Raw genomic sequence first — 20,451 nt, forward strand, 5'->3', positions numbered from 1 at the left:
TTGACTATCATTGAAGTGAAAAGTTAAAAGAGCTCAGTGTATCAAGAGGATCAAGACTGTGTATCTGTGTATCTATATATTTGGAAAATAGTTTTAATAAGTCACAAAAATATTGATATCAAAATTTTGATTTGGAACCAGAAGCATATTTCCAATGATGATAGTATGTTTTCCATCGTAGGTTACACAGAATAATCTGAGAATGAATATGGAGAGCTTACGTCAAACTGAGTCCATGTGCATCAGGTTTTCTCAACTAACAGAGGAAGCAAATAGCAGACATCATTCAAAACTACAACAGACTAGTTATCTATAATGAAATCCAAGCACGGTAAATATTATTTGATGAAATAACGAATCTATTAGTTAGTCCATTCCTAAGTTGACCTGACATAATGGAGGAGTTATTTATTCAATAGAAACCAGGTGAATGGAAAATGTTTTTTTTCTATTTGCTATATAAGCCTGAGTGCTAATGCCTTGGGAACCCATCCACATGGACATTAAGGTTCCTTTGTTTGTGATTTTACCTGAAAAGGCTTTTCGTCTTGCTCTATTTTATTCTGAATCAGCTCTCAAGGTCTTTCAGGTATTAAAGCACAAAGAAACTTTATAGATTTTATCAGGAAAAAACTTTGTTATACAGTAGTATGGAAAAAATCAGTAACATCAGAATAAGGTACTCAAAAACATTTCTATCAACTCATCAATTCCTGCTATGTGCAAGGATTTCTTCTAATTTTCAATAACATCATAAACGATCATGTTGAAGACATATATACTGGTAGAGATTTTCATCAGTCACGTTTTGGACAAAGATATTTGGAAGCAGATCTTTTTATTACAAACAAGTACAGACGCTCTCTGGCTTGCAATGGGGTTACGTCCTGATAAACTCATCCTGTCAAAAATATCATAAATGTAAAATGCAATTAATACCCCGATAAACCCATTGTAAAGTCAAACAATCACAAATCAAACCATCATAACTTGGAGACCATCTGTATAGTTTTCATTACATGAGATTTCCCATTTATCCCCTTTTCTCTTTAAATTTCTTCCCAACACTCCACCACCATAAAGAAATAGAGCAGTCCAGTGGCAGAGTAAAAGAACTATTCTGCCATTCATATCACAAAAGACTGATGTTAAGAAAATAATTCCTAAAAGCCAATGAAAGCAAATGATATCACAAGTCCTTTTGTGAAGCAATTAAGATATAAATAGAATAAACAACAATAAATAAAAATGAGTTGAGAAGCACAGTCCCTACAGATACTACTCAGATGAGGCTTTCTGAAAGCATCACAGATTCAACCTAGAATTCATAATTCTAGAGGTCCAGGGACTATACAGAGGGAAGTGTTAAATCTGAATCAAGTAACTGGGCAGTCAAGATGCCTAACGAACTTGGTGTCTAGATAATTCGTAACAAGAATGATTCTAGGTGCATAGGAAAGAAAATAATTCATTACACTGTAACACTAAATGGCTTGCTTGTCTTGCAGAACCCTGGTTGAGAAAGGTTGCTCTAGAAGGTGTTTGTTCATATATATGTCGAAACAATTAACCGGTGATGTGGCAACCAGACGACTGCTAACTACAAATCCATCATTTGGGTATGTAGTGGAAACAACTGTGTGGATTTCTGAAAACTTTTATTTCATAGACTTTTATTTTTGTCAGTTCTTTAAATCCTCTGCTCAGAGCACCATTGAGAATGGCTAGAATGCAAAGTTTTTACAGCCCACCTGAAAACAGTATGAAATAAGTGAAGGGAAAAAGAAATCCATTTTAAGTTTTAATTACAAATTCTTGTCGAAGTATTGATTTTACAGAACAGTAAATGAGATGTAAATGATTGAGAAATTGTAAGTTATATAACAATGACTCTGAAAAAGGTGAGCTTCCTCCATAGATACCTGAGTACCTGATGCTACCATAGACTTACTCATTTTAAGCACCAATTATTTTCTCCCATCTATGCCAGCTGTTGTTATTAGGAATCAAAATTATTTCTTGCACCAGGTAAAGTCTCAAGCAGGAGAGGAGATTGGAAGTCAAAGACAACATTAAGTTAGCTTTCACAAACTTGTTCCCAACACTGTCTTGAGGCTTTTCAGGGCCAGCCTGGTCTGAAAGCAAAACTCTACAGTGGCTGCACTCTGGGGTGAAGACATTGGCCCCTCTCTGCTCCTGCACCACGTCAGGGTACCTGGCTGTTGTACCAGCACCCTGCCTAACATGACCAATTAATGTGCCAAAGTAACCAGAAACAGACGTTCTCTATTGACTTTTCAGGACTGCAGAAAAAGTCACTTCATGCTACTGAAAATATGGCCTGGCATTTATTTTTATTTATTTTTTTTTTTTATTTTTTGAGACTGAGTCTCGCTCTAGTCACCCAGGACTGGAGTGCAGTAGTGCGATCTCGGCTCACTGCAAGCTCCGCCTCCCAGGTTCAAGCAATTCTCCTGCCTCAGCCTCCTGAGTAGCTGGGATTACAGGCACCTGCCACCATGCCCAGCTAATTTTTTGTATTTTTAGTAGAGACGGGGTTTCACCCTGTTAGCCAGGCTGGTCTCGAACTCCTGACCTTATGATCTGCCTGTCTCGGCTTCCCGAAGTGCTGGGATTACAGGTGTGACCCACCGTGCCCCGCCCCTGGCATTTTTAAAAACTAGTTTTTGGATCACTTAAAATATGTCAAATTTAGTGGAAAATTGAAAAAGATCTTTTTCCTCTTCCTTACAGAGTTCTTCAATTTGCCCTAAACCCTTTTTAAGCGCTTCCAGTAGTAACCATCAGGCAGGCAGACCACAGACCCCTTTATTACATTAACAAATAAACTGGTAATTCCAGTGAGAGAGTTAACAAATTCTCAAGAGCTACCTCAGGAATTTTAACATCACACTGTGGAGAGTATAAAATATTTTCATATGGTGGCTCAAATACGCAGTAGGATAACATTTTTAATGTGTTAATAAGATGTGATAAAAACATAAGTCTACAATGAACATATGTGAAAAAGATATTTAATTGCAAAATAGAAAAGTAGGCCAGAGTACAGTTTTAAGGGTAATTGCTTTTTTATACAGTATAGATAACCTAGAGGGATGTTAGGGTTAAACAGTTCATAAAGCAATAAAACATTGAAAAATAAAGCAAGAAAAAGGGGTTTGAAGTAATGTTTTACCAAAAAAAAGAAAGAAAAAGTGAACAGTCTGCCAGTGTTTAATGTCCATACATTGTGGAATTCAACAATACTGTGATGAGGGCAAGTCACAGCACAGACACTGAGCTTTCAAAGGGAAAAGTAGAAGTTACATTAGACATGTCTATTGCATCACTGTAGTACAAAAAGTTCCTGTTCTACATACAAAAGCAATTTTTTTCCATAAGAATAATTTCCTGGGGAGAAATAAGTCCATAAAATATTTCAGAAACCCATATACATTGAGTTTTCCAAAAACATTATCTTAAAATCCAGTGCCTTAAAGTGCTTTCATGTGGAAATCATGATGGAAGGCACAGAATACAGTTTCACATCCCCACTATTAAATTTTCGAAAAAGCACAGATTTTGCAGAATTGGCAAATTCAAGTTATCTTGTAGGCTGCTCCTTCCGAGAACATTGTCATTCCAATAAAACCAGCTGCTAGCTTACTTAGTTTCAATGACCTACAGAGTAAAGGGGTTTTTTTTTTTTCCCCCGGTCACTTTCATCATTTCTGTGGGAGAAATACCTACGTAAGTGATGCATTGTGAAATTATAAAACATGCAGAATATGTACAAACAGAAATTTTAAAAAATATTTGCTTCATATACATGTAAATCTACTTGGGTATAGCTGAAATTGAACAAATATAAAAATTTTGCTTTCTAAAAAATGTTTTCAGAGAATCTGACACAACTTAAAGCTGTACAAAGATTTCCTGGGAGAAATCTTCTCTTCGTATAGAGGTTTATACCTATAGGAGTAATTCCAGCATCAGTCCACCATAATTATTACACAACATTTGCTCTAACCAGCAACGATCACCCTTAAAACTGTTCTGTTTCTGAGAAATTAAGGTTTGTACTAAAATCAAAAAGAATTCACAAAAGCAGTGGCTTATTGTGGTTTTGGATCTCTTCAACAATCTTTATCAACTCATTTGGAACTGTAAAAAAAAAACAAAAACTATTTACAGAATTCAGTTTTAAATACATTTCACAACTTCTAAAGTAAAGTTTTATGTTACAAGAATTCAGAGCTCATGGCTTAAGTCCAATTATCAATCTGTAGTCTCTTCTATCATTCTGTATTCCCATGGCTGTACCTTTGTTGTGTACAGTTCAAGACTGTATTCTTTCTTGACCAAAAGTAAAATCAAACTACATGTTCGTTTCAATTAAACAGCTTCTTTATTAGTCTGAAGACGAGTCATAGCTTCCAACTTCTGTCTGTAGGCCTCTGCTTCCTGTTCTTTCTTTAGGAGCTGCTGTCGATATTTTTGTGCTTCTCGATTTGCTTCATCCAGCTGTTTCTGAAGAGCTTCTCTCTCCTAATTAAAAGAATAGTTTTTTTTTAATTTTGGCAAAAATACATTTTTAATACATATAAGCATGCATCATTCAAATTAAAAAAAACAAAAAACAAAAAACTGTAGTAGCTAAAAGTAGCCACCTACTGAAATTTCCTAGACATCTTGCCTTTTCAATCAATTCACTAATATTTAAGTCCCTAATTTTGTGCTCCACATTATGAGATATGGATCACTTTCCGACCGCAAGGAAATTATTTTCCTATTTAGAAATAAGACTAACAGAAAGACTCCAAGCTGGGCACCTGTACTTTTATATGTACTACAAAAACTAACAAAGAGTTTTTAAGAGGGAAATACACAACCACACCTCTTTATATTTCCATTTGTTGTGCTCTTACCTAAAGGTAATAATTATAAGACAATTTTACTGAGCACCCACTATATGAGTAAACAGGGTGATTTCCAACAATAAGCTTCTGAGACAGATACTATGCACAAGTTACAGATGAGAAAAATGATGCGCAGGGATGATGTAGCTCTCCCAAGGTCACGTAGTAAGGAGTTAGATTTATAGGGTTCTGACATTACTGCTTTTAAAACTATTTTTCATTTACAATAGCAAGCAAGATAATTCACCTTTAAAATGAAGAGTGCTGATCAAGATCAGTATTTCCTAAATTATACTGTTTCATAAACCAATAAAATACAAAATTATCAATGATTAAATTATATAGGTATAAAATGTATGTATTAAATTCCTCAGCAAATTGAGAGCTGAAACACAAATCCAATCCAATGAAAACGGTATTCTTTCTCCTCTTCCTCCTCACTCTGCCCCTATTCAGTTATTGCAGGAAAAACAAGGAAAAACATTTCAACGAACCCATTCCCACACCTCTAAGCAAGCACAAGGACAAAAGCTCAGCCTCCACAGACCAAAGCTCAAGGTTAGTTTCCATGGTCTTAGGAATGAAGCAACCTCATCACAGATGCCCAGGACCTCTGAGTGGGGTGAAGGCCAGGGTTCGGACTGTGCCAAGAATGATGGGTCCACAGTGGACAAGACAATTGGTCAGAGGAAACTAAAGGTAAGTGGTTGGCCGACTGCTGGGGAGGCACAGTATGAGGTTCTCTTTCTATATATCCTATTCTGTGTATCCTCTGCCTCCTTGACTCTTGCCCATTGCCAACACCAAAGGATTCCTCACCTTCACTATTCACATGGTTGGTCCACAAGCAGGAGCATGTATAATCCCCCTGCCTTTCTGTGATTCCACTTCCTTCCCCACAATGGGAATGAAGCGAGATCCAACATTTCTTTTTCTCATGGGCCCACCAGATGTGGGAGTGATTCATTTGGAATCCAATTACACAAAATGTATAAGTAGAAGAAAGGAATGCCCCTTACCCCCAGTTTAAGCAATGCCCAGGCCCTATCCTGCGGCCTCCCAATACTTCTTCTCCCCTCCTCTTATCCTAACTCCAGCCAAGATAGGAACAAGTCAGAAAAGACACCCTGGGATGAGTCCAAGGTAAGCAATCAATGCCAGTACCCTGGCTACGAACTGCAGGACTTTAAGGACACCAATGGAAGGGGTGAGGTGTGGAAGGTTGGATGTTACTTCCCAGGAGCTAGACCACAGCTCTGGCAGGAGTGTTCACAGCCATGCATGTGTTTTAAAATGTTACGTGTAGCCGGGCACAGTGACTCACACCTGTAATGCCAGCACGTTGAGAGGCCAAGGCAGGTGGACCACTTAAGCCCAGGAGTTCGAGACAAGCCTGGGCAACATAGCAAAACCCCTACAAAAAAATACAAAATTTAGCCAGGCATGGTGGCATGCACCTATTGTCCCAGCTACTTGGGAAGCTGAGGCAGGAGAATCACTTGAGCCCAGGAGGTTGAGGTTGCAGTGAGCAACTCCACTGCACTCTGGCCTGGGTGACAGAGCAAGACCTTGTCTCAAAAAAACAAGAAAAAAGAAAAAAACAAACACAAACTTACATGTATGTGAAAAATAAGACCAATCCTTTGGTAGCCAAAGTTTTGAAAATGAGTAAAAATTTACCTTGATTTAGCAGGAAATATTGGAAGAGGTTAACTCTAAAGCATCTTCTAGTATTACCTATTTATTAACATTTAGAGTCAGCCGGGCGCGGCGGCTCAAGCCTGTAATCCCAGCACTTTGGGAGGCCGAGACGGGTGGATCACGAGGTCAGGAGATCGAGACCATCCTGGCTAACACGGTGAAACCCCGTCTCTACTAAAAAAATACAAAAAACTAGCCGGGCGAGGTGGCGGGCGCCTCTAGTCCCAGCCACTTGGGAGGCTGAGGCAGGAGAATGGCGTAAACCCGGGAGGCTGAGCTTGCAGTGAGCTGAGATCCGGCCACTGCACTCCAGCCCGGGCGACAGAGCGAGACTCCGTCTCAAAAAAAAAAACAAAAAAAAAAAAACACAAACATTTAGAGTCAGGAAAGGATTCACAATTATTGCGGAAGATGAAAGCAAACCGAGTGAGACAGTCTAACAGTGAAAAAAGCCTAACCCTATTTTCCATATTGCATATTTTAACTTCAAGAAGTATAATTTATCTTGATAAAAATAAAAAGATAGCTCCCTTCTGCCTACTAGGTGAAATAAAGAACTCATTTTCACAGTATTTTTTGGCTAATTCTATGAAACCTAGAAGACAAAGATCATTAGCACTGCATGCTCAATACATTTAATCTTTAAGACTGAAAGTATAATTAGCAGTATACTTTTTTTTTTTTTTTTTTTTGAGACGGAGTCTCCCTCTGTTGCTCAGGCTGGAGTACAGTGGTATGATCTCGGCTCACTGCAACCTCCACCTCCCGGGTTCACACCATTCTCCTGCCTCAACCTCCCGAGTAGCTGGGACTACAGGCACCTGCCATCACGCCCGGCTAATTTTTTGTATTTTTAGTAGAGACGGAGTTTCACCATGTTAGCCAGGATGGTCTCGATCTCCTGACCTCGTGATCTGCCTGCCTTGGCCTCCCAAAATACTGGGATTACAGGCATGAGCCACTGCGCCCGGCCTAAATGTTTTTTAAAAGAGATAAACTGGGCAGGATATGTGAGCTGTTTGCTTGTGTGTAAACGTCAATTTTCTAACTGCCCTGGGCCAAACATGATAACTATGATTTTGTTTTTATAAAGTTTTATTGAAATATAGCCACACCCACCCATTTTCAAATTGTCTATGGCTGCTTTCACTACAATGTCAGAATTGAGTAGTTGACAAAGAGACTGCAGGGTCCACAGAGCCGCAAATATTTGGTACCTGGCCATTTATGAAAAAACCTTTGCCTTCTCCAGCCTTAGAAAAAAAGAGATATGGACTGGGTGCTGGGCATGCAGTGGCTCATGCCTGAAATCCTAGTACTTTGGAAGGCCAAGGCAGGAGGATTGCTTGAGCCTAGGAGTAAGAGACTAGCCTGGACAACAGGGCAAAGCCTCGTCTCGAACTCCTGACCTCAAGAGATCCTCCCACTTCAGTCTCCCAAAGTGCTGGGATTACAGGCATGAACCACCATGCCCGGCTGCAAAACCTTGTTTCTACAAAAAAATACAAAAATTGGCCAGGCATGGTGGTGTATGCCTGTAGTCCCAGCTACTCAAGAGGCTGTGAGGTGGGAGGATTGCTTGAGCCCAGGGAGGTCAAGGCTGCAGTGAGCTGTAAATGCACCACTGCACTCCAGCCTAGGCAACACAGTGAGACCCTGTCTCAAAAAATAAATAAATACAAACATACATACATACATACATAAAAACATTAATTTTAAAAAAGAGAGAGAAGAGATATGACCTGGATATGGTGACTTATGCCAGTAATCTCAGTTCTTCAGGAGGCTGAAGTGGGAGGATCACTTGAGGCCAGGAGTCCAAGACCAGCCTGGGCAACATAGCAAGACACCCTCTCTACAAAAAGAAAAAAGCCTAGCCTGGTATAGTGGCCCCAGCTACTTAGGAGGCCAAGGTGGGAAGCTTGCTTGAGCCCAGGTGTTTGAGGTTGCAGTGAGCCATGACTGCACCACCGCACTTCTGCCTGGGTGACAAAGCGAGACCCTGCCTTAAAAAAGAAAAAATAAAAATAAAAAAAAACAGAGAGAGATGTGACTATAAACATTTTTAAATTGCAGCAGATCAGGAAAGACAGCCATAAAAAAACAAAAAACAGATTGAAAAACTTTGCATCAAATAAAACATTTTATAAAGTTTACAGAAATCAGTTTTTTAGAGAGCACTAAGGATCTCAAATCTACCACCAGTTCAAGGACACAAATATTTCATTAAAAATAAAATGTACAGACATGAGCAGTGGCTCACGCCTGTAATCCCAGCACTTTGGGAGGCTGAAGCGGGCGGATCACCTGAGGTCAGGAGTTCAAGATCAGTCTGGCCAACACAGTGAAACCCCATTTCTACCAAAAATACAAAAATTAGCCAAGCATGGTGGTGTGCACCTGTAATCCCAGCTACTTAGGAGACTGAGGCAGGAGAATCACTTGAACCTGGGAGGAGGAGGTTGCAGTGAGCCGAGATCGCAGCACTGCACACCAGCCTGAGCAACAGAGTGAGACTCTTTCTAAAAAAAAATTAAATAAAATAAAATTTACTAATAAACGTATTTATCTTTAACCTCCATGGGAAAGAAAACGTAAAGGTATTTCCTGAAGTCACACAATAAAGTAATAGAGAAAATCTGTTACTCCTAATACACTAAATGTATTTCTTACACATGTACAAAGATTAATTTCAATTCAGAATAGTCTAACGTTTATTTTTGGAAATCTGTAAATAACACTCTTCTGCCAAAAATATATTCAATGCAGTAATAAATGGAAGATAAAATTATATACATTATTGCAATTTGGTGTCTTATTCATACCCTTCCCTCCAAAAAACAAACCTATTTTATTTCCTATATTGCCATATGCAGATGTAAAGCCCACAAAATGTACAATACACTTTCTACAATTTAAAGTAATTTTTCCAGAGACTCTTGGAAAACTTCTCCATTGTTAGTTAGGAAACTGTAAACATAAATTCTTAGCACCTTATTGTATTATTATTTTTTCTTTTGTCTCACTCTGTCATCCAGGCTGGAGTGCAATGCCGTAATCTTGGCTCACTGCAACCTCCGTCTCCCAGGTTCAAGCGACTGTCTCGCCTCAGCCTCCCGAGTACCTGGGACTACAGGCGTGTGTCACCACACCCGGCTAATTTTTGGTTTTTGTTTTTTTTTTTTTTTTTTTTTTTTTTTTGAGACGGAGTCTCGCTCTGTCGCCCAGGCTGGAGTGCAGTGGCCAGATCTCAGCTCACTGCAAGCTCCGCCTCCCGGGTTTACGCCATTCTCCTGCCTCAGCCTCCCGAGTAGCTGGGACTACAGGCGCCCGCCATCTTGCCCGGCTAGTTTTTTTGTATTTTTTAGTAGAGACGGGGTTTCACCGTGTAGACCAGGATGGTCTCGATCTCCTGACCTCGTGATCCGCCCGTCTTGGCCTCCCAAAGTACTGGGATTACAGGCTTGAGCCACCGCGCCCAGCCTAATTTTTGTATTTTTTAGTAGAGATGGGGTTTTGCCATGTTGGCCAGGCTGGTCTCGAACTCCTGACCTCAGGTGATCTACCCACCTTGGCCTCCCAAAGTACTGGGATTACAGGCGTGAGCCACTGCCCCTGGCCAATTCTTAGCACTTTCTTTATGGAGAGTCACTCTGGTCATTGCAGTCACAGATACATGGAGAAAACCCAAACATTAGATTTTGTACAGAGTTAATTCTTAAATTTCTTTAAGTTTCTCAATCTCAGCATCATTGATATTTTTGGGCCACATAATTCTTTATTGTGGGAGGCTGTCTTGTGCATTGTAGGATGTCTACGCAGCCTCTATCCATTACATGTCAGTGGAATGCCACTAGTCATGACAACCAAATATGTCTTCTGATGCTGCTTTAAAGAAACTTTTTCAGTTAATGGCCAAGCTGTCCCTCAGGAGTATAAAAGTCTCCCCACAAGATAACCCCATTGGCCACCTAAGAAAATAAATTCAAAATAACAACTTCACGTATTATAAGGAAATGATTACCTGGTTTGGTGAAAACATTGGAGGTCATCTCTTCATTCTATATCTCCAGCCTACCACTACCTGTATACTCACTGTATGCTTCCAGGGTTCTCTGAAATAGCCCTAAGAGGTCAGGCAAGCTTGGCTTGAACATTTCCAGTGATGGAGAACAAGATTTCCATTACCAGAAAGCTCTCATTACTAAAATCAAAACAAAGCAAGCAAACAAAAACCACTGTTCTTCACACCAAGCTGAAACCGAATCTCCCTAAAGCTCCATCTCCTGGGCCCTAGTTATTTTATATACCTCTCAATTCATACTTTCCTGTTATTTGCAATTATTTTCCCTGGTCTCTCAAAGACTGTAAGAAAGAAATCAGGCTAAACTTTGAGGGAAACAGCAATGCTCCCTGGTCATTAGGTAAATAAAGGTACAGGCTGCACATTCATTGTTTAAAAATATAATCTGTTGAATTAAATAAGCTTACATTTAATAAAAAATTCAAGTAATTTTAAAATAATACTTTATTAAAGAGTTAAAGCGAAGTACATTTTTTTACCTTATGTGTCTGAAAAATATCATCTGACATATCAGAAAAACAACAAAAGTATTAAATAATAAGTATACTGATACCATTCAATGGAAAAATTGTTAGTTTGTGAATAAAAACTTCAACATCCTACACATCACTTTAAATCCTGAAGAAATAAAACAACCCAACATCAATATTTAAAGTCATAATTTTACCAGATATTCTGGTTAAACCATTAATCAGATTCTTTTAAACTCAATAATATATTTGTGGTGTGGCCAAAGATGTACCAGTCTTATATTTACATGAATTTAGGAACGGTATTTTCTCATTGTCTTTAGTTTAACTTACGTTACCTTTTAGTGGCTTATTTTAAAAATCTCCTTTCTATAACAAGAACCTTTACAAAAAATTACTAAATATTCACCAAATTTACTACAAACACATATCAGATATAAATACTGTATGACTATGCTGACTTTTTCAATTCTCATAAAAACCCAAAAATGGAGACATTATTATTCTAAATTCCAGTTTGGAATACAATAAAACTGCAACTCAGAAAGATAAGATTCCTTGCCTCAATGCTAACAGAGCAAGAGGTGGGATTCAAAATCAGCTCATCTGATTTCAAGTTCAGTGGTTGCAGCTGTTCTTTCAAAGTTATTCAATAATAACTTTGTTTTCATTTGATATAACTTATTATCAAGTTCATGGAGCAAAATTTTATTTAGTCAAGAAAAAAACCTGTGAAGCAACTATGGTTTGGTTACACCTACAAACTGGTTTACACTTACAAATTACTCTGGGGGAGGGGAAAAAAAGTTGAATCCTATGAACAGCTAGTCTAAATTCATTTACTTTCCTTGAAAGAAGCAATTATCTACTGCTTTTAAAAAATAACCCATTTGACAAACATCAACCTTCTTTAAGAGGACCCCCTAGCCCAACTGGGTATTTTAGCTTCAGTTTTGAATGACAAAAAAAATTTTAGCCAATATATACTGGTATTTTCCTTAGTGACTTGTAAGAATGGTGTGTGTAAGTTTAAAATATAAAGGATGAAGTGCAAGAACCAAAGACATTCCAGTGTTGCCAAGATGACAGACTATTATAAACAAATTCTTCACTCACTCATTCATTCATTCAATATTTATTTATTGAGGGCTTGCTATATGTATAAGGCAAAAATAAACAAAATGAAAATACTACGCACTTTCATTCTGTATCAAAACAATACTGTCAGTAATAAATATAAAAGACAAAAAACTTGAATTTATTTTGGATGACTGCGGCAAAGCACACCGGGTAAAAGACTCCTTACTTCTATTTCTGCAGATTCCACCCGGTTTTCAATTATTTCGATACATTGTCTCTTAGCTGGTGGTTCTTCACTTATAACAGTTTCTTCAGCAATGTCTGTTGCTGGTACTGTTAATACTAAAATGAAAAAAAAAAATTATGTATTACTTCATTTTCAGAGAGATTTATTAGAAATAAAACTAGTCTTGACACTGTTGATGCTACTCATCTAAAATAAGTACATTCCAAAAGAGTAATTCCAAATCATTGATCTGCTTTTTATGAGACTATCCATATACGTCTTTTTTATTACCTTCTTACTTTTTTACTTATGAAAGTACCTACATATATTTTTTAAATTATATAGATAATATATTCATTCATGACTCAAACATCAAAATATTGAACAAGCATATTTTGAGAGGCTTCATGCCCACCCCGATAACAGATAATCATTTTATTAATTTATTATGTATTATCCTTGTATTAATTTGTTTAAAAATTAGTATACATTCTCATTTTCCTTTCTTACATAAAAGGTAGCATATATAAAATAGATACATTATTCTGCATCTGCTTTTTTCACTCCAAATACTTATAGTATCTTACATCATTACATAGAGAGCTTCTGTTTATTTAGCTTCTTAATATCCACTAAGTGGATATTCCATTACGAGCACTTAGAGTTCATAAACATTGCTTGTTTTTGTATTGGACTGTTGGGCTTTTTCTCAGTTTTTAGTAGCTCTTTATATAAATGTAATTATACAGAGAGGCTGTCCTTGCTTTGCACAGCAGTACAGGAACATAAAAACGACTGTGCAAGCTGAAACCACGTGAAGCCATCCTAATAATCACAATGGGGAAAATTACAATTGTCCCATGGCCTTTAAAATTTTTTGCCAAAACATGAAAAACCCTCTTAGTGACAGCTACAAATGTAAATAAAAATTTAAAAATAGTAAAACTAACATTTATTTAGTACAATGTAATTTAAAACATTAGAGATATTGAGAATTCGGGTTTTCTTTTTTATTCATGACATTTATAAATTAACTCAGGAAAAAAGAATTTATATCTGTTTATTAGACTGTACAGTCTATATAATTCACATGTTAACTATATATTTTTAATTCAGGAAGGCTTTAAAAGTTTTTTGTTTTTTTTTAATATTCAGTAGAACTCTCTCATTGCTATTCTTTTCCAGAGTTTTCCTTATTCTTCTTCCCTCTGCCCCATCAACATAAACTTTAGAATCAATTTGGCTAATTACAGAAAAAAACGTGATCTTTGTTATGGGCTGAATGGTACTCCCACTCCCCAAATTCACATGTTGAAGTCCTAACCCCCAGTACCTCAGAGTGTGACTCTATTTGGAGATAGGGTCCTTAAACAGATAATTAAGGTAAAACGAGATGGGCCCTAATCCAGTACTACTGGTGTCCTTACAGGAGGAGGAGATTAGGACACAGATAACACAAACAAACTGAGGTAGACCATGTGAGGACAGGCCAGAAGATGGCCATCTGCAAATCAAGAAGAGCAGCCTCAGAAGAAACCAAACCTACCCCAAGACCTTGACCTTGCACTTCTAGCCTCAGAGCTGTGAGAAATCATTAGTCTGCATAATGATACAAGTTTTGGAAACAATGTTACGTCTGCTTGATACAAATATTTTTAAAGCTTTCTTCTTTTCTAAAAATTAGAATTAGTTCTTTAACGCTTTGTGAAAGCATCTGACCCTAATCCAAATTTCAGACCAGCTATCAGCAGAAGATTTCAGCAGAGTGGGACAGAATGGCCTCCCAGGCTTCACAGGTCAAGTGTTTCCTCTTCTACTGTTACAGCAACAAACTCCTTTCTCGAAATCTGGTCTCTGTTCAGTGTCATGCCTCCTCTGTCACTCAAAACCAAACCTGGTTTAGGCGAAGTTCTACCTCTAGCCCTGCCCTTCACTGGCCATGAAAGGCACACGCTCTACAATCCTACTCATTTTCTTTCTTCTTTATTTTTTTGGAGATAGGGTCTCGCTCTGTCATCCATACTGGAGTGCAATGGCGCAATCATAGTTCACTGCAGCCTCAAACTCCTGGGCCCAAGCGATCCTCCTGCCTCGGCCTTCCAAGTAGCTGGGACTACCATACCTGGCTAATTTCGTTGTTTCTACTTTTGTAGAGACGAGTATCATTGTGTTGCTAAGGCTGGTCTTGAACTCCTGGCCTCAAGCAATCCTCTCACCTTAGCATTCCAAAGTGCTGGGATTATGGGCTTAAGTCACCATACCAGCCCTAGTCATTTTCTCAAAGATTATGTGTGGACACTATTTTTAGGGGAAGACAAGGTATAGGGCAATGCTTAGTTAGGTACTTTCTGCAGCTTCTCTCTCTGCCTCAGTATTCATGCCCTATTCTATCTTAGTCCTGCATTCAGCACTTCCTACTGAGTCTGGGGCCCTATCCTTCTGAGAAAGCATGTTTATCTTTATTGCTGAGCTTAACCTCTTTTCTTTCCTTGATGTACCAGTGTGGATTTCCATGAGAGTCCTCTTGCCCTCTGGCTGTAATGGCTTCAGATGCTTTTGGCAGCACTTAAAAATGAGGAATTCTGAGGTTTTCTCAGCCTTTTAGTTTTACTGAAAATGTAGTTGAGGCTTTTGTTTCATCTTGTTAGCCTTTGTGGTTTTCAAAAGGAGAAAAATGTTAGAATTCACAATAAAGCTGCTAAAATTAGCTACCATATTCCTACTACAAGTCTTAAGTCCACCTTTTTTTTTTTTCTTTTTCTTTTTCTGAGAAAGAGTTTCTCTCTGTTGCCCAGGCTGGAATGCAGTGGCACGATAATGGCTCACTGCAGCTTCAACCTCCTGGGCTCTAGCAATTCTGCCTTCAAGCTCCCAAGTAGCTGGGACTATCAGTAAATGTCACCATGCCTAGCTAATTTTTTATAATTTTTTTAGACATGGGGTCTCACTATGTTGCCCAGGCTCCAACTTCTTTTTAAGTAGCTTTTTCTTATGTGATATTTTTAAAAGCTCACATGGTATTCGAATTGCATTAAATGATCTAGGAAACTATTGTCCAATGCTGATTTGAATTATTTATTTCAGGTATTATTTGTGGTGACATTTAAGCTCATTTTTCAACCAGAATACTTTAGGGCCAATTTCTCTTTCCACCTAGTATATACTCAGAGAAAGCAAGCTAATTTTAATTTTAATTAGCCTTAGCAAATAAAATTAGGTAATTAAGTATACTGCAAAGGGTTATACAAATATAACTCAAGGCAAAAATAAATTCTTTGGAACACATATCATAATTTCCTGAGAATTAAAAATAAACACAATCTCTTTGGACTGCAGAGAAGACTTAAAGAAAATAAAAATAAAAATAAACAAACACAAACTTTATAAAAATGTCTACTACTAACCTTGTTGTCCATCTGGCATGGTCACAATGATGGGTTGACCAATTCCACTGGTTGGAATAGAGTGCAAATTTCCAAGCTGAATTCCATCTGTAACTATTGTGATGACTTGCTGACCCCCTGAACTAACTACTTGCTGAATGGCACCATCCACAGATTCTGCAGTAACTACTTCCTCTGTGGCCACTACTGGAAAAAAAAAAAAAGAAAACTCAGCAAACATATGTAACAGTATGAACAGAAACCTATTATTGCTTTGTCTGCTACTTTTGCTTTCTCTGCTTCTTTCTTTTATTTTTTTAAATAGAGACAGGGTCTCACTCTGATGCCCAGGATGGAGTGTAGTGGTGCAATCATGGCTCACTGCATCCTTAACTCCTGCACTCAAGTGATCCTCTTGAATCAGCCTCCCAAGTAGATGAGACTGCAAGTACGTACCACCATACCTAACTAGTTTTATTTTTTGTAGGGATGAGGTCTTGCTATGTTGGCCAGGCTGGTCTCAAACTCATGGCCTCAAGCAAGCCTCCTGCCTTGACCTCCCAAAGTGCTGAGAATTACAAACATGAGCCACCACACCTGGTCCCCTGCTTCTTTCTTACCCAGGAAAATTTGTACATGGTTTTAAAACTCAGTCTCCAGTGGTGTTGGAAATATCTGTGTAACCAGTTGATTGCAAGTCTCTCGTAATTTACAATACATAAGTTCCAACTATCTTCACATGTGAGTGGTTAAACAATTTCTCTTCATTTGGTTGTATGAGGTATAAAATTTAGAAGATCTAATATCATGACAAAGGTTGTAACTGTTTCATAAAACCTCACAATTCAGTCGGGTGCTGGTGGCTCAGGGCTGTAATCCCAGCACTTTGAGAGGCTGAGTCGGGAGGACCACTTGAGGTCAGGAGTTCGAGACTAGCCTGGCCAACATGGCAAAATCCCGTCTCTACTAAAAATACAAAAATTAGCTGGGCCTGGTGGTGAATGCCTATAATCCCAGCTACTCAGGAGGTTGAGGCAGGAGAATTGTTTGAACCCGGGAGGCAGAGGTTGCAGTGAGAAAAGATCATGCCACTGCCCTCTAGAATGGGCAACAGAACAAGACCCTGTCTCAAAACAAAACAAAAAAAATCCACAATTCATAAGATGAATTTGAATATGATTATACTCCATTTACATTTATATATGAGTTGACATACAGAAGAAAGAGTATTCTCTTTTTGGATTAAGTGAGCAAGGATTTGCCTTGATAATAAGTGGTATACAGATGTGGTACTATGTGATAGTAAATAGTATAATATATTAACATTTCCACAAATAAAATCCCCAAATATGCTCTTAATAATTTATGGGAGCCTTAGAGAGGATTCTGGCAGCTAAAGCAGCACCTGTGTCCTTGTCTGGGTAGAGAAATTGCAAGTTAATACTGCCAAAATCCTTTCTCACAGGCAATCCTACACCCACTACTGATCCCAAAAGACATGTAGAAGAACATACATGGTAGCTTTATTCATACTAGTAAAAAACTACGAACAACCCAGACATTCTTTGATAATAAATAAACAATGGTAGACTCAAACACAGCAATTTGACTGTATGCAAAACATGGATGAACCTGACAAAAAAACAAAACTAAGTGATGTAAACCAGACACAAAAGAAGTACTGTCTACCTTCCATTTATGAACTGAGCAATGTTTATACAATGTTTACAATTATCCTCTGTAAACCCTTTGTGATAATTCCTCAAACTGCACACTTATAATCTATAAGCATTTCGTATATTAAACTGCACTTCAATAAAAAAGCATCAAAAGGAATGATAGTAATGGATTACTATCCATTGAATTTTTTTTTTTTTTTTTTTTTTTTTTGAGATGGAGTCTCACTCTGTCACTAGGCTAGAGTGCAGTGGCGCGATCTTGACTCACTGCAACCTCTGCCTCCCAAGTTCAAGCAATTCTTCTGCCTCAGCCTCCCGAGTAACTGGGACTACAGGTGCATGCCACCACGCCCAGTTAATTTTTTTTTTTTTTTTTTTTTTTTGTATTTTTAGTAGAGACAGGGTTTCACCATATTGGCAAAGCTGGTCTCGAACTCCTGACCTCGTGATCCGCCTGCCTTGGCCTCCCAAAGTGCTAGGATTGCAGGTGTGAGCTACCACACCCAGCCTGAATTTTAAAAAATCTTTCTATCTGACTCATGCTTATAATACCAGCACTCCAGGAGGCCGAGGCAGTATGATCACTTGAGCCCAGGAGTTCAAGACCAGCCTGAGTAACAGTAAAATCCTGTCTACAAAAAATTTAAAAATTAGACAGGTTTGGTGGTTTACACCTGTAGTCTCAGCTATTTGGGAGGCTGGGGTGGGAGGATCCCTTGAGCCTGGGAGGTTGAGGTTGCAGTGAGCAGTGATCACACCACTGCACTCCAGCCTGGGTGACAGAGTGAGACTCTGTCTCAAAAAAAAAAAAAAAAAAATCTATCATAATACCTCATAAAAAGGAGAGAAAGGAGGAAATGGGAAAGATCTTCCTGATAGAAAGACATCTAATTAACATTGAAAAAAGACAAATTAAGATAAATCATTGTAACTCCTAACGTAATAATTGCTTCAAGCGAGGATCAGTAGTGGGTGCTAAAAGCATTGGTAAAATCTTGTGGGGAAACAGGATATTCAAATGTTCTCAAAGTATCCCACCAAAGATTACTATTAGTTGCAAAGGGAAAAATCTACCTGAAAAGAGCCGGCAGTCACGACTCCACCAAGTGGTTCTTATCAGGATGGGCTGATATTATGTGCCTCCTTACGTGATGCACTGGGAGGTTACAAAATTCACTGGTGGTCTTCCTGGAAATGTCTGAACTAAATTTGACTATAAATGACATTTGGAGGACAACTTGAAAATGGACCATATGGCAGATAATTTTTGTAATTAATGTTGATGTTTTTAGAAAATAAAATGGAGCTGTGGATATGTAGAAGGCTATTCTTACTCTTGAGAGATACATGCCAAAGTAAAGGTGAAATATATCATGATGTCTCCAGCCTACTTTCATATAACTTGGCAAAATAAAGGGGTGTGTGTGTGTGTGTGTGTGTGTGTGTGTGTGTGTGTACATGCATGCATGTGTCAGAGAACATATGGGCATGCCAAGATATTAATAGTTGATGAATACAGGTCAAAGTTATACAGGTTCATCCTCCAGTTTTTCTGTGGGTTTGAAAACTGTCTACATATAAAAAAATTAATTATAACTAGTTCAAAAAGAGGAATGACATTAAAAATTATTTCTAAATGGCATGGTTTTTAATGTGTTATTTACACATTACAAAAGTATAATTACAAAAAGGGTAATTTTACAAAAAGTGTAATTAAATAAAACCACTCTACTAAAATCGAGCTACCATCCAGATACACAGTTGCTCTGAAACATGCTGAGTTTCTATCAACCCACAGTAGGGCATCATGGATATCAGTGATCACAGGATTTACTAAGACAGAGAGGCCATAAATACAGGCACTGCTTTTTTTTCTTTAAGGCAGGAAAAATACTAGGAAACTGGTTTTCACGATGTACTCAACAGGCCTGGCTTCGACTGTTACTGTGTTACTTAGTAATCAAGGATCACAATACAAACCACAAAACACTCAAAATGCAAACAACCTTTATGTTTTGAGCTCTCTTGTAATTTTTGTTTACCTTAAACTATGATTAGGTTTTATCACCAAGCACTTAAGAAAATTTCAGGAAGATAATTACAAAATGAAAAGTAGGACATAAAATAGTAATATAGTCAACAGAACTACTACTAGGATTTTCAAACACATTAAGTATTGCTTTGATTTTTTCAAAAAACTATCCATATGAAAAAGAAATGTTCACTTGAGTTGAATGCTAACTACAGTTAGTAAATATTTTAAAGCTTAATCATATGTAAGAAATTTCTAAGATCACACACAAGGCACAATTCAAGAACTTTCATCTTTGCACTATTTGCAATGACTATTATTAAAATAAAAGAGTTCTTGCCTTTCATCTAAAAAGCTTTCTTTTTAAGTTGTGCTATGGTAAGATATTTAAGAAAAAATTAAAAGGAAACCAATTATGTAAGACAAAGTGCTCCCCAGAAGCCTTAAGAACAATCTAACAGTAAAATGTTGAAACATGTAAGAATAAAAGAGAAAGCCTAAAAACTCTTAAAAGATTATTGATTTTTAAAAACATATTTATATTCCAAAACATAAAGCTCCCTGGATAAAAAACAACTATAACATAAATATTCACTGATCTAATTCAAAAGTCAAGTTGTAATATTTAAAGAAAACCTAGATAATCTGCAGCACCTTTGAAGACATCTGAGATCTCTTGTTCAACAAGAATTCTGAATTCGGATGCCATAAAAATGAAATAAGACAGGGAATAACACTGTCTTTGAAATATTCTAAAAGACTGAAAATTCTACATAGAAACATTTAAATAATAAAATAGAAACTATGGGCCAGGCGCAGTGGCTCATGCCTGTAATCTCAGCACTTTGGGAGGCCAAGGCGGGTGGATCATGAGGTC

General features: G+C 37.7%; 1 protein-coding gene across 7 annotated transcripts in view; it reads right to left on the reverse strand.

The window, feature by feature from the left end:
- Window positions 1-3,008: 3,008 nt before the first annotated feature.
- The window catches only part of GABPB1 (GA binding protein transcription factor subunit beta 1), an 80,709-nt gene continuing 63,266 nt past the window's right edge, over window positions 3,009-20,451 (reverse strand). For 3 of the 7 annotated variants that reach the window (XM_030930237.1, XM_030930236.1, XM_030930238.1), the window contains 3 exons: window positions 15,885-16,067; window positions 12,481-12,596; window positions 3,009-4,548 (listed from right to left, as the gene is read on the reverse strand). In XM_030930237.1, coding sequence (XP_030786097.1) covers window positions 4,396-4,548; window positions 12,481-12,596; window positions 15,885-16,067 — 452 coding nt within the window. In that variant the 3' untranslated portion in view covers window positions 3,009-4,395. Of the gene's footprint in view, window positions 4,549-12,293; window positions 12,597-15,884; window positions 16,071-20,451 lie in introns of those variants that run through there. The other 4 variants (XM_010356611.2, XM_010356609.2, XM_030930235.1 and 1 more) reach the window with 2 other exon arrangements.

This window comes from Rhinopithecus roxellana, chromosome 5, assembly GCF_007565055.1.
Source record: "Rhinopithecus roxellana isolate Shanxi Qingling chromosome 5, ASM756505v1, whole genome shotgun sequence".
NCBI lineage: Eukaryota > Metazoa > Chordata > Mammalia > Primates > Cercopithecidae > Rhinopithecus > Rhinopithecus roxellana.